Here is a 14,285-nt window from a genome sequence, read left to right on the forward strand (position 1 = left end):
TTCCTAGCAACCAGAACTTAAACGCAATCCCGAGTTATAAATCTTTTAACTCGGAATTTTAAGATAATTTATTCTAAATCGTCACACATCACGTATTCTTTGTAATAGTTGATTCATTTTCTAAAAAAGACACTAAAACTTGAAAAAAAGAACTTTGAAACTAACCAGGCCCCATTTCAAAGCTTATAACTCGCATTAACTCGATTTACTGAGCTACAACAAATATTTACGCTAGGGAGCTGATAAACCACTCTAATTATGTTATTTTAATTAATTATTCGCAGCTCAAAAATAACAAAAGTGCGCAGAAAAATACAAAACTGCCGCAAAGATTACAAAAAAGTGTGCAAGAAAATTACAAAACTACACAAAAATTACATTAGTTTTAAAAATTGCATTGATTTTAATGATAACCTTGCTCCAAATCTCCTCAATCTAATAATATGTCAGTTATTGAATGAAGTGGCTGACTTTGGTGATTTCTTTCATGACAATATGGTCTCTTGTTTCATTGGCATCTTTGCTATATTCTACGGAGCTGTAGTTATAGTGATGAGTCATCGGAACTGTGGGACCTTGTGAAATAGGTCTGATTACTTGATCTTCCAATCGACAGGATTGGTAACCCCCGTCTTTAGTTTCTGTTAACTGTAAATAATTCAAAAATATATAAATTATTATAATGAATTTCATTGTCTAGTGATGGTTCTCCACCAAAAGAGGGGATTAAAACCCGGTGAAGCAAAATGTTGCTTTATCAATTTTATCTTCATGAGAAAAAATTTCTATTTGATTAGATTCCACTCAAGAATTATCTTTTCAACGCGCACAAACTACAATCTTTTCTGAATTTTATCAAAATTTATATTCTGTTTGGTCTAACTGTTGATTTAGCCAGTCAGAGTTAATTTACTCGACTCTTTCTCTCTTGGAAATTACATTAAATCGTAAGAGAAAAGGATTCGAAATCTTTGTTAAAGATATTATTTTTTGGCGTGCTCATCATCATATGCAGCGAGGGAACGTTTAATGACATCCTTTAATACATAATATCCCTTAATGGAGCCAGCCGTAAAAATATTTTACCTTACAAATTTCGGCTCTCAAGCCATCTTTTCCAGGGAAGTACATGGAACAGACTGGTTTTTCATAATCAGCTAGATTTTTACCAAGAACATTTCCATCATCGCTGAATCCAGATCCGTTGATCGTTACGCGATTGTAAATACAGCCGTTTTCGTATGTAATGACGTGACGTGATGTATATTTGCCGTCCCCATCGAAATTAGAGGTACGTTCTTTGGTATAGCCTTCAGGGAAGGTACTTTTGATGTAATCATTGATGTCATGAGGGTATTGGGAAAAACATCTAAAAGAGAATTAACCTTTCCAGCGTGCAACATTAAAAAATGTGAGAACGTTTTCGACTTTTTTTTGAAATCCAAAACTTCAAACTGGCATAAAAGCTTATAACTTGAGAGTTAGACAATGGGTTTGGTACCATTGTTATTGGTAAGGTGCTTGCTAGCAACGAGGCGGCGTATCCATCAATATAGTTTCTATAAGGTCTTAGATTTTCTCATTGGTAATATTTGGTCTATCTGTTGTATCTGTGATCATAGGGAATTATTTTTCATCTTTTTAGGTAGGCTGCTGGCATCTACTAACGGATTCGTGCTCCTTATAGACTATACTACCTGGGGTTTTGTAGAGGTCTGTGATTCAGACTACTTTTTAGGCGGAAAACTATTAAGAAATTCAAAGGAATATTAATAAAGCCTCGTTCCTGGTGTATTATTGGCGTCTTGATGGTTATTGATAGCACCCAGATAATGTTCTCTGTCACCGGCCCATTAGTAACGTCGAAGAAGTCTGGGTACACGGGAACGAAGTTGGAAGAATTTACTCACAATAATCCATATTGAAGGTTATGCGTGATAGCGGTCCATGATACGGGAAGTTCGCCGGACGTACAAACATGAATACCGTGCGTCAATCCTTGAGCTGAGTTTCCAATCCCTTTGCCTCTAACTGAGAATTTATGGCCATTAATTTCACCATCTAATTCACAAACAAAAGGAAGTTCTTTGTTGAAAAGCATTGCTCCTACGTTCATATTTGCCATATCCATTACGAACTAGAAATGAAAGAGATAAACAAGTTGATATTTTGACTCTTATTTTAGAGTCCTTCTTGACTCGCATTTTAGAGTGCTTCTTGACTCACATTTTAAAGCCGATTTTTGGTGAATAGACCGATTCGGCTAAATCCAGTTAGGGACTATCTTCAAGCAAAACCTCAAGCAAGCTGCCTGTTTCTAACTGAAATAAATTTCACCCACGAAACAAAAAAACTATGTGCAGGTCCAAACGGGAAATATTTGAAGACTTTGAGTAATCAAATTTTTACTAAACCATCCTGTACATATTCTTTCTACCATTCCTAATAAAAAATGGTTGATCGTGGGTGAAAATGACGTCACACGGAATCAGTCTATAGAGAGTTCATGTATTTGCACTCTTGAGGATTGCAGAGTGACTTAAAGGAATTTGACCCGAAAAATCGAGGACGGTAAAGTGCTGATTAACCATCGTCCCCAGCCAATCACGATCTAGGTAGACAAATCAGAAGCTAGCCGTATCAGTTGCAGAAAGACGCAGATTCATAAATGTGTCTTCGCCCGGGTCAACTCATACATTTTTCCAATTATTCAAATAAATTTCGGTCACATTCTCTTAGTACGCTTTCTATGATTTTCGTAGCATCACTAGCAAATGTACCAACGTCCTTAGGTAAAATCAAAAAGTGATGCAAGTGGCTCTGGGTACAAAGTTGGGTTCAAGAAAGGGTTAATGCAATCATAGACAAAATATTTGAGTTAAAGGGGATTTCCCTGCGAAATTTCAAACACCACAAATGATTTTTAAGCGTGTTAAACTACAATTGGAAAGTAGAGTTTTAAGTCTGACATGAGACTTAGGAGGACCTTAGGATCTCAGGATTTAAAAGCTCAAATTTGCTCCAATAAGGCTTTTAATATAGCCAAGAAGCCACCGAACCCTCCAAAATCGAAATATTCAATGAAAGAAAGTTGAAGTGCTAAAATAGCAATCCTCGCCCGAACTTTAGATTCTCAAAGACGTTAAAATACACTAAAATCTCAATCTATTTCGACCATGATTGTGTTTATACAGATTAAAATTAGAAAAATGAATGTGGGAAGGCTGGATAGGAATCTCCATAGTTGAAAAAAGAGAAAAATCAGAGGAATACTTATATTACTGTGAAGTACACGCACGGGGAACACAAATTTATCCAAGTTGAAGAAACTTCGAGCTATGGAGTAAGCCTTGGCATTGTTAAGTGAAGGGATCCTAGAAGCTATTCACACCCCCTCCTCAAAGAACCTTTTTCACTTGAAAAATTGGCCAAAATATCGTTCCCTGTGGAAAATTATACTCTGATTTTTGTCCCTGTTGAAAACAATCACATAAGCACATCCCCACTGAATTTTCTGGCTAGAAAACAATGTAATTCAAATCCCCAGCAATAAAAAACATGGGAATATATATCAATCCCCATCGAGGTCCGTTATTTTTGCCCCCACTGGCTGATAAAATCCCACCGGGTCTATGAGAAGGGGGAGTCTATTCGAGTTAAGGAGACATTCGAGTTATAGAGAATCGAGTTAACAGGACTCTACTGTACATATAATTGTTTGGTACTTACCTCAAAAGAATTGTTGGTGACTTTGATTCGCTTCTTCAAAACCGGTACTGTTTGTATCAGAAGTCGATGTTTATTACTGATTTTAAAACCACTATTTATACCATTAAGGTCACGTGGAAATTAAGGTGTGTTATGGGGATATATCAATTCCAATCAATTTGACGTTATCTTTAAATTCGGTTTTTATATTTTTCTCATAATACACCTACGTTACCACGATTACTTTAAACTTTCCATTGTTTTCAAGTTAGACATATTAAACTTGTTTTTTTTACATAAATATCTAAACCTCTTAAAGACTAGACTAGAAGATAAAAACATGAAAACCAGACAGCTCTTCGATGCTTTGTTGAATCACCAGCTAAGAAATAAGCCAAAAGCTGAAGAAAATTCACATACGGGCTTTTTTTGCCGAAAAATTTTTTAAAGTTGGTAAAGTTTGGCGGTTTTCGCGAAACTCTACTATCAATTTTTGGACCTACCCCGGTGGGTGGAGGTCCTTTAAATTAACCGATGTTCGTTCATTCATTCGTTCGTCCGTCCGTCCGTTTGTCTGTTGCCAGCTTTTCTCGGGATTTGCTCATTAGTTTTTCGTGATTTTTTGCACAGTGATGCAAAATGGTGATTTTCAAAAAGTGAGGGAGTCCAATTTTCGAAAAAAAGATTTGGGGGCAAATTTGGGCCAGAAAGTGCCTAAAAATCGGGTGTTTTGGACTTCGTGTGAAATTGGTTTTTTAGTTTTTTCTGATTTTATACATAAAGATATGGAAGGGCAAAGCTCTCTAAAAAGTGGCTGATGCAGTTTTTTTGGAATTTCTTTTTGGCTATAAAAGTCGGATTTTCTTATTTGGGGAAATTCCCTTATGTCATTTTTAGGGAAAATGAGCATTTTTCGAGATTGGCGTGGTATTTTCTTCTGATTTATTTGTATAACGATTTTGATATTTAAATTCTGATGGAGCCCGATTTTTGGAAAAATAATTTTTTGGGGAAAATTTTGGGGAAAATCACCTTTTATCGTCAATAGGGAAATCACGCTAAAATATGTATTCACCCCAGTATCTACGACTAAAAGTCATACGACTTTAACTATACTATACTGTTCAATTTTAATTTGAGCTGTGATACTCACGGTAATCTATTCAAGCTGCTCACTACACTTTCTTACTCTCTTGCTATTTGTCCTATTTTTAATCTGATTCTCATCATCAGGTAGGTCCAATCAGTATGTTGCTTGTTTTCCGTATACCATTACGGCTGTACACTCTGTGCACACTGTATATATTTTCCTCCTTTACTATCCCTCTGACGGACAATAACATACTGCTTTGAATTATGCGTTTCTACATTCAGCCAGGGATTTTTTATTCAAAAACGCGTACTACTAATCACTAAAAACGACCCAGCTAGTTTCGCATAAGTGGAGTGATACGGAGGTTAACATCACCAAAATATACCGACGCCTTCTGCTTGTTGTTAAAACTCTTTTAATGCCACGCGTGGCTCTTCCGACGCCGAAACAACGTCATCTTTTTTCGAACATCAAAACACCGACAGAAAATACCGTCACACCGTTCACTTACCCCCATCCTCATATTAAAATTTTGCTGTGTGTATCAACCAAATAGATAGGGGCAAACTGGGAGGCAAAGTTGGTATTTTTGCGCACCCGTATCAAAAATATATGCAAGCACGACAATTTTGGTAGGCTTCTGCTCATCCTCTAGCGAAAAAAGTTTCTTATAGGAAGTATATCTATAGAGGTCTTTCCCTTTTTTAACCTAAAAACTACTAATTTCTTAAGATGCATAAAAACAAAGAAGAACCGAAGCAAGCATACATCTATACTGAAGATTTACGTTAGACGACTCTCGGGGTGCGCTTTTTATCCGAATTCATTTTAGTAAACTCTCGCTTATTCGAACTTCTATTATTCTTCTCTCCACTTTCGCGCGAAATGAGCGATATTTTTTTTCATAACCTTTTTTGCCTTAAGAAAAGATTACGTCATAAAAAAGTTTTGCGCGAAGAAAAAAAAAGTTGAAGAAAGTTCTACTTTTTTCATCCGTTAAGTCAATTTCGACCAATGGAATTGCTTCATTTTTCAACCGATCTTACAAAAACGTCATTGAAATAAGAGGGAAGTAATTAAATTGCTGGGGGGGGGGTTAGAAATTTTACGTCTGTAATGTCCCCAAAATAAGATAATTAGAGACTAAAACTAGGCCATTCAGACAAAATAGGGGCTCTTCTTTTCGGCAATAGTAAATATTTTGAAAATTAGTAGAACACCTCATTCTAATAAGGTCCGAGCCGGGGGTACAGGGCTGGAAAAATGATCGGAAGATTACCGAACGGGGGAGTCGTTTAATTTAGGCACCTAAGAGTAAGTTATGTGGTGCCAGCTTACTGCAAAGAAAGTCTTTTTAAATTTTTTAAGAGTTTAACAGTAGTCGTAACAATTTTTTTTTAAACTTAACCTATTAGCTCAAGGTTTCGAGGTCTGGTTCGAACAGACATGGCATTCTTCAACCATAGTAGCCCGAATCAATCAGAATATGGTTGATCGATCTCCATCATCTGTGTTAGCTTTTCAAGGAATTAAACATGTAAACTCATGTCCTACAGTCCCGATAGACCTTTCCCCACAGTGGGGGAGAAAATTTACATGGAAATCCCAAAGAGGATCGAAATTCTATAATCCAGCGGGGATGGTTATTTGGAGGGTCTGTGACACGAGGCTGTAAACATAGATTCCCAGGATATGCCATACCATAGATTTATAAAGCCCGAAAGGCTAGATGTAAAACTTTTGCTGAAAAGTGTGCCGTGGTTAGGTAGGAAATCCTACCTAAGTCACGTGGCATTACGATAGAATTTCAACGATTGACCAATCAGAAGCTTCGCGCGTTTTCGAAAACAATAGGAACAATATTTTTTCCGATATTCACGTTTTTTGCCTGCGATGGCTTCAAGCCCGACATCTAGCCCTTCGGGCTTTATAAATCTATCGTTTGTATCCCTGTATCATGTCTATCCGTCAAATCAAAAAGTGGTTCAAGCTGTCCTGCGTACGAAATTTAAGATATTCCAAAGTTGTGTTTGCGGAATAGATAAACCCTTTCTTATCTAACATATCAATGATGAGTCACATGAATTCGTAAAAAGAAATCTCGAGAGTTTTGGTTTGAGGTTGATTTTTGAACAGTGATAGAATAGTCTAGACCAATATTTTTCTTATCAGCGTCTCTTGGTATTTAATTCATTCGTGTCAGCATTTTTTCATAACAAACTGAGTGGTACCATCAACTCCCCCATTAACTCCTCCCTCGTATTTTCTTCCCCAATGATAAAAATCATATGCCCTTTTTTATAAGAACAATAAGGCTCAAAATCGTCAAAAAATAAGAGTAATTTGTATTCAATGCTGAGCTTAGAATCGCTGTACCTTATCGTCCCTGTTTACACCGGCCCTTATTGGCGTTATTTTTGGGCTCGTGGCGTAATAAGGACCGGTGTTAAAAGGGCCAAGATTTTGCAATTTTAACCTAGAAACGGCGTTAATTGTTTATCATTATTTCTCAATTTAAAGGATTTTAGACATGATTCGAATACGAAAATTATCCATTGTTTTACTCCTATTAGCCGGCGTAAAAAGTGCCGATAAGGTAGTAAAAATCAAGTTTAATGCCTGAAAAACCAAGCCAATTAGAACATGAGGATCAAAGTGAGAGAAAAAATAAGATCAGCTGAGTCTGGACGACAAAAATTTATCGGTCCTTAAAATAAAATAAAATTCTTAATGATAATAAGGAGTTTACCATTAGAATTTTGTATTGACCATAGGTACCGCATGAATCATAAACATGAATTTTTATTTTTTTAATCCATGACAATCGGGGTCAGATGACTTTTTGGATGTCACGAAAAAATTTGCTTTTAGAAAAGAGTCTTCTCGCATAAATATCTTTATCAAATTTTTCAAAAAAAAAATTGTACACAGACAGTCAAATTGAGTTTTTGAGAAAACAAGATTTGTTAAAATCTAAACTTTTCAGATCAATTGAAAAGAAGGAAAGACTAAGTTAAATTTTGAGCTATCTTCCTTTAAGGGCTCTGACCATAGTGAGTTTTTCATAATTGCCGTGTTTAAAATGTGTTTTCTGACTGGTGTAACCAACAAAACTATGGCATGTTATACATTTTCTGTTAGACAAACTATTCCTGAATCTGAAAATTCAAAAATTGCATTGAAAAAATTTGACGAAGAAGAAAATGAAGACTTTTGCGAGGAAGAGTATTTCAACTTTAAAGAGCTTAGTTTCGGCGAAGAAAAAACATTTTGAAAAAATTTTCGCAGTAGATGGTGTATCTTTTACCGAACAATAAAAATTTTTGTGGAAAATTTTTGTAAATGCTTCTTTGTCTCGAAATCTTCAAAATAGTGGTTTTTCATCAATTTTTCATCTGGATTTTGCTTAAAAAAACAGTCATAACTTTTGACACATCGGTTTAGAAAAATTTTCCGCAAAATTTAAAATAGTTCAATTCTTTGCGGACAGTGTAAAGAAATTTTGAAACAAAAAAGTTAATTACCCATTAAAACTAAGCACTTTTTGTAAAAGAGGGTGATGCAACATATTATTAACATCTTTTTAAAGTTCATAACGTCATTTTTGCAATTAAATTCTTAATTACTCTTAAGGGATTCGATTAAAAAGCAATTTATAAAGGCAATTCTTTGTTAAAAGTGTTAAGGAACCTGAAATATAACTTTTATACGTTCAAATACCAAAATCAATTTTTGGACTATGGTCAGAGCCCTTAAGGTGACAGTTACGGAAATATGAAAGAAAATCTTCAAAATTTTAAATGCCCGTGTTATCTTTAAGAGGTACCTTTGCCCACGGGAGCTTATCTTTGTGTGCTGTAAGTTGGTCCAATGTCGAAATGCCAACTTTAGACTTGTAAGTAGTTTGCTTTTACACTGTATGCCAGGGGGGAGGGTACTTAGGCAAAATGGGTGCCGGGTATGTGCGAACCATAAGGTCCCTTTTTTACACCCTCGAAAGTCTCTTAAAGGATCAAAGGGGTACAACAATCATTAAAAAGAAAATTGAGTCTCTTCAAGGGTCTAAAAATCACGAAGTTCAAAATTTCTTCTCTCAAAGGGTCGCGATTTTCCAAAATTTGGACAAAAATCGAGTGAAAATCGCTAAAGATTTTGTGAAAAGTCTCTCTAAAATCGACAATTTTTCCTCTCTCTAAGGGTCGATTTTCGATTTTTTGCTCGGACATACCCGTCACCTCACAAACCTAGTACCACCAGGGATATGTTATAGCGGAGCTGGATGAAGGACGAGAATTCCTTAGCGGATTGCTTCTTTGTCTTTTCTATTGTAAACTGTTGATAATAGAAATCCATCTCTGTCCCCTTGAATGTTCTGTTTTTATAAGAAAAATGAAGTAGAGAAAGTATTCATGCAGTACGTTTGCACATATTTTGCTATGATGTTCCCGCTTTTCATCAAAATAATATTTGTAGAAAGCTCCAAAAGCTTCCTTGTAAATGAAATTTATTTTTATCAGCGTGTGTTATGAATTTGAGAAGCATTCATGATTTCTCTTTAAAAATTTCGGATGTAAATATTTTGACAAATATTGTTTCAATTGACTTTAAATTTTTTCCATAAGCAGACATAACGACTTGCTATCTGAAAATATCAGTTAGAAAGTGAGGCACCCCGCGGTGTAGCGCGGTATTTCAAATGAAAAAGTACTATTTATAATCTTAGAGAAGAAACTTCTTATAACTTTACTAATGAAAACAATGTTTTTCATTTTTTTAAATTGTCATTCACCATGTTTTACAGACCCTCTTGATAATTAAAAGTTTTTAATCGTGAACGATAAATGCAGTAGCAGAATCATTGGCTAAGAGGAAATCCAAATTTCACGAGTTTTTAATTAAAAAAGTTAAATTTCATATCAAATTTTAATGTCAGGGACAGAGATCTACTGACAGAGATTACTGCTAAGTAATACGCCGAAAGCTGGCCAATCAGGCCGAACCTGCATTGCAGGGAAAAATCTCCCTGCAGGCGAGTTACCTGCGCCAAGCGTTAAACCAGCAGCAAAAATATCATAAACTAGACTGTGAAAAAAGTTTAACGCTTGGATTCCCAGGCTAGGACAGAGATAGAACAAGGCTTTTTTAAATGTGCGTTATCCAGCTCCGCTATAACATATCCCTGGTACCACCGGCGGACTGTATGTGATAAATAACAACGATAACGATAGCAATAATAATAGGGTAGGTAAGGGAAACTAAAGAAAGAGTGCCCAGTGGTAAAACTTCAAATCAAAACTGGAGGACAGAATCAAGTAAATCAGGACCAAAACGGTCAAAATCTTAAAAAAGTGTATTTTTGTCAAATTTTTGCATTTTTTTGACTTTTTAGCTTAAAATCTCGCTGAAAAGACTCACTTTCAAATGATTTTTTTTTGCTTGAACATAAAGCCCAATTTAATTCCAAGAATGAGGATTTATAACTCAAACTTGGCATTACAAGAGGGCTTCACCCTCCTACATAGCCCATGTCTGATATATACGACATTGGCTTTTAAAGGGTTAAAATCAGTTTTTTTCATTTGTAATTGTGCGTAAACCCGATCAATCGCGATAGTCGGGTTCGATTTCCCGATGATTTCCCGATTTGGTTTGCGTTTGCGCTCGCACTTACTAGGATTATACTAGTACTCTTTTAAATTTTATGTTAGATATATTAAGAAAGGCTGACCCATGACAATTGCTGGAGTTTGCAGCCGTCATTACGGCTGTTTTGTTATTACTTCAAATGACCAATTATTAAAGTATCTTATAAAAATTCCATCTCATCTGACGTTCTCCCTAAGAAGATGATAAATGAGAAAGTAGAGCATCTCAACGTTATCTCAAGAAGTTCGATGATCTACCTTGATTCAACCATGTAGATTGAAGACGGTGTTCTAGTAGCCCCCTACGTAGGTAGCCATTCCTGAATCCAGGTCAACATTAGTTATAAGCCCACATCAGTTATAAACTCACATTAGTTTGAACTCATCTGTATAGTTAGCGCAAGAAACAGCCCGACCTGTGTAAAATAAAGTGTAAAAAAAACGAAATTGTACACATAAAAGTACATTCGCTCTCCGTGGAGAAGGAAACTTCAAATCTTGTAATACATAAACAATATTGCTCTTGATGAAGCAAAAATCTTAGCCCTTACGCGTCCTTACATCCAACAAAGCACGTGGTTGGGATGACATCTTGTGATGACGTCTTGGCCGGGTGTACCTCAAGGCTTCTAGGACCCCAATTCTTTCTGATATATATTAGCGACCTCCCAGTAGGAATTATTTCCATTTTGCCGATGACTCATCAATATTATCCCTTACTTATCCTAGATCATATTCGCAAACCCCCTTCTCATAGACCCACTGAAAACCCTTCCCACTGGAAAAATTAAGTATTAAGAAAAGTATTCGCTGTTCAAACAGCGAATGCAGAAGTTTAGCGAGTCGGATCAATATGGGAAATGTCTTTCAACCCTGATCCATCTAAACAGGCTGTTAAAGTGTACTTCACACGGATAGGAGAAATCCATCTGATCCTCCAGAAGTTTATTTTAACAACGCAGCCACTGCTCATCAAGTTCATCAAGAACAACCTGTTCTCATACTTGATCATCTTGATAAAGATATTAAAAAAGTGCTGGGTATGTGTGTACGGTAAGGGTCGGGTTTTTACCTTTCAAAGTCTTTCTAAAGGTCGGAAAAATCAGAAAGTTTTAAATTAGTCTCTCTAAGGGTCAGTAAATTCACAATTTTTTAGGAAAGTTTTTGATTTCGAGAGAAAAAAATTGTAAAAAAGTCTCTCTAAGGGTATGATTTTTTTCTAAAATGGATGAAAACTTTTCAAAAAAGTCTCTCTAAGAGTCACCTTTTCGGCAATAAGCAGTCTCTCTAAGGGTCGGTTTTCGGAGGTCCCGTCCGGACATACCTCTCATCCGCTAACCCTAGTACCCCTTTCCCCCGGGTTCCTATCTACATTATCGGTCAAAATATATTGAGAATTTTGGTTTTAATTCTTCGTTTTTAGCATTTAAAAGTTCGGGCGAGAAAGTGGCTTTTGAGCTATTTGTTAGATTTAATCGAATAAATATTTCAATTTGGGTGGGGTTTATAGACTTCCAGGCTATATTCTGAGCCATATTGGACCATTCTTAAACTTTTGGATCCTAAGGTCTTAAGTCTCGTGTTAAAACTCTACCCTTCCAACCTAAGTTAGAGCGCTTCCAAATCGGTTGTGGCTACTAGTATTTTGTGGGAATTTCCCTTTTTTCTCAAATATTACGGCCGGTATTGTAATGGAGATATTGTGTATGATCGTCCTGGTAATTCAACCTTTTCTGAAAAATTAGAGTCAGTTCAATATGATGCTTGTCTTGTGATAACTGGATGGTTCAGAGGAACATACAGAAAATAATTATCTTGAGCTAGGTCTTGAAGGCCTGGCAAACGGGCGTTTAAGTCGAAGACTATTGTATATTTTTATAAAATATAATCAATGGCTTTGAGCCTGCTTATCTTTAAATTCTTCCTCTTCCCCAGAGAGTGGAGGAGGGAAGTAGGGCAGGGCGGAGGATATAGCCTCTATTTGAGGCACCATTTTGTAAAACTTTTTCCCCCTTTTGCATAATATGAATGAAATAACCTGGACGGAAATATGCGGAATCTTTCTATTTCAGCATTCAAGCAAACGATTCGTGAATTTTTTTAGACCTAGCGCTAACTCAGTTTTCAGAGTTGCTGACAAGCGATGGCTTGGTTCTTCTTAACCGATTAAGGGTTGGTTTCAGTCATCTTCAGGACCACAAACTTAGACATAGCTTTACAGACACAATCGACCCCTTATGCCAGGCCAATCTCGCACTTATTTCTACCATATGTGTAGATATGTAAACATCCCTTATTTCATACCCTAGCCCTAACCCTAACTATCAAAGAACGAAACGACATATTTTGCCGTCCACAACCCCGACCGAAAGTGACTGTACCACCTCTACCGATTCATTCGCCTTCGTTTATCACGGGAATTAACTGCATGTGGTTTAAAATTACGCATGCGCATAAGTCTTTATATTAAGCATTTACCGTATCTACACATATGGTGGATTGACGGATGTTTACACATATGGTAGAAATAAGTGTGAGAATGTGTTGTCGAAGTAATTATGTAGAAACAACAAAGCGTTTCCTTGCGTATTGCTCTGATTACTTCATTACTACGGGATTACTACATCTTACCAAAGAAGCAAAAAGTAAAAAAATAAGCAGCTATTTGAAAACTATCTTGTTATTGATGCACGTATGGAACTTGTAGAGGTAAAACTAAAACACCAAAAACGCCCTACAAGACGATCTTCTAAACTTTTACTTCATGCTCAAAAACGTCTAGACGATGCCTACCTTAATGCCGAAAAATTGTTCATTCAAGGTAAAATAGACTCTATTTCCAACCTTCATGTATCGAACCAACATACTGCATGGAAGATAATAAATGAACTAACCGGACGAAAAGACCACCCCTCTATTCAGCTGGAAAGGAGGCTCTCCAGAGAAACGAAGGGACAACTGGCTAAATCATTTTAGATCTCTACTCGGTAAAACACCTGTTCTTACTTCTTAATGCAGAAGCGCTTCCCTTAACTCAAATTTCTGCTGAGCTTGACATTTCCACTTCTCCTTTTACAAAAGACGAGCTCGTAACATGCATCAAACTTTTTTCCAACAACAAATCTTCTGAAAACGCTGCAAAAAAGGCTTCGGACACGTACGGCTATTATTATATAAAGATACGTAAAAAAAATGATGGTCATGAAATATTTTAGAACCAATAATCGACGCACTTGACAAAGATTCCGGTGTCCGTCTGATCGGTATTGGAGAAGTTCTACGAATAATAGTAGGAGAAGTTGTCATCACCATTAAACCGGACATTCTGAACAGTGTAGGTTCCCTACAATTGTGCACTGTACAATTTGTGCACTCGACTACCAGCTGGCAGTGAAACAGCAGTGAATAACATGAAAATATCTTTTAGGGGCAAGAGACTGATACACTACTCCTCAAGACTCCTCGTTGATACAGATCAATTCATCCCGGCAATTCATGCATTCAATTCCCTGAAGCGAAAAGTATGCTTCATAACATCAAGTATATCTGCCCACCAATGTTGACGTACGTATGTAAGAATTGTTACCTGCTGCCTCAAGATTTTTCATTCCAGGGAACAATCAAGCTTTCTCATCTGTAGAAGGTACAACACAAGGCGAGTTTTTCCGATGCTCCCCCTCGTCTTAGACGGCAGTTTTTCAGCTGTTGCATGCAGACGCTATCTTTGTGGTGCTGGTTCTCTTCCAAATCTTCAGAAATGGTGAGCCAGGATTGAACAAACTTTTTTCGGATACTTCCCAAAGACATCAAAATGATACCATCGGTAGTTAAAGACGAAA

At 36.5% G+C, this 14,285-nt stretch overlaps 2 protein-coding genes across 3 annotated transcripts in view; both read right to left on the reverse strand.

The window, feature by feature from the left end:
- Positions 1-14,285, reverse strand: part of LOC136809840 (thyrotropin receptor-like) — a 133,425-nt gene that overhangs the window by 49,644 nt on the left and 69,496 nt on the right. The gene's annotated exons all lie outside the window — the stretch shown is intronic.
- LOC136809841 (green fluorescent protein-like) lies at positions 257-3,814 on the reverse strand. Of its 2 annotated transcripts, XM_067066398.1 has the most exons (5): positions 3,730-3,804; positions 3,299-3,336; positions 1,911-2,137; positions 1,087-1,369; positions 257-648 (listed from the first exon to the last, which is right to left on the reverse strand). In XM_067066398.1, exons 3-5 carry the CDS (start codon positions 2,129-2,131, stop codon positions 451-453), a joined length of 702 nt encoding a protein of 233 aa, XP_066922499.1. In that variant the 5' UTR covers positions 2,132-2,137; positions 3,299-3,336; positions 3,730-3,804; the 3' UTR covers positions 257-450. The 2 variants fall into 2 exon arrangements, with proteins under 2 accessions (XP_066922499.1, XP_066922498.1); XM_067066397.1 differs by lacking the exon at positions 3,299-3,336 and having other exon boundaries at positions 3,730-3,814.

This window comes from Clytia hemisphaerica, unplaced genomic scaffold, assembly GCF_902728285.1.
Source record: "Clytia hemisphaerica strain Z4C2 unplaced genomic scaffold, Clytia hemisphaerica genome assembly, whole genome shotgun sequence".
Lineage (NCBI taxonomy): Eukaryota > Metazoa > Cnidaria > Hydrozoa > Leptothecata > Clytiidae > Clytia > Clytia hemisphaerica.

Coding starts and splice junctions, on each gene's coding strand:
- LOC136809841 (XM_067066397.1), bottom strand. CDS start 2,131: ATGGATATGGCAAATATGAACGTAGGAGCAATGCTTTTCAACAAAGAA. Junction 1,370..1,910: donor AACCTTCAATATGGATTATT/GTGAGTAAATTC, acceptor ATTCTCTTTTAG/ATGTTTTTCCCAATACCCTC. Junction 649..1,086: donor TGAGAGCCGAAATTTGTAAG/GTAAAATATTTT, acceptor AATTATTTACAG/TTAACAGAAACTAAAGACGG.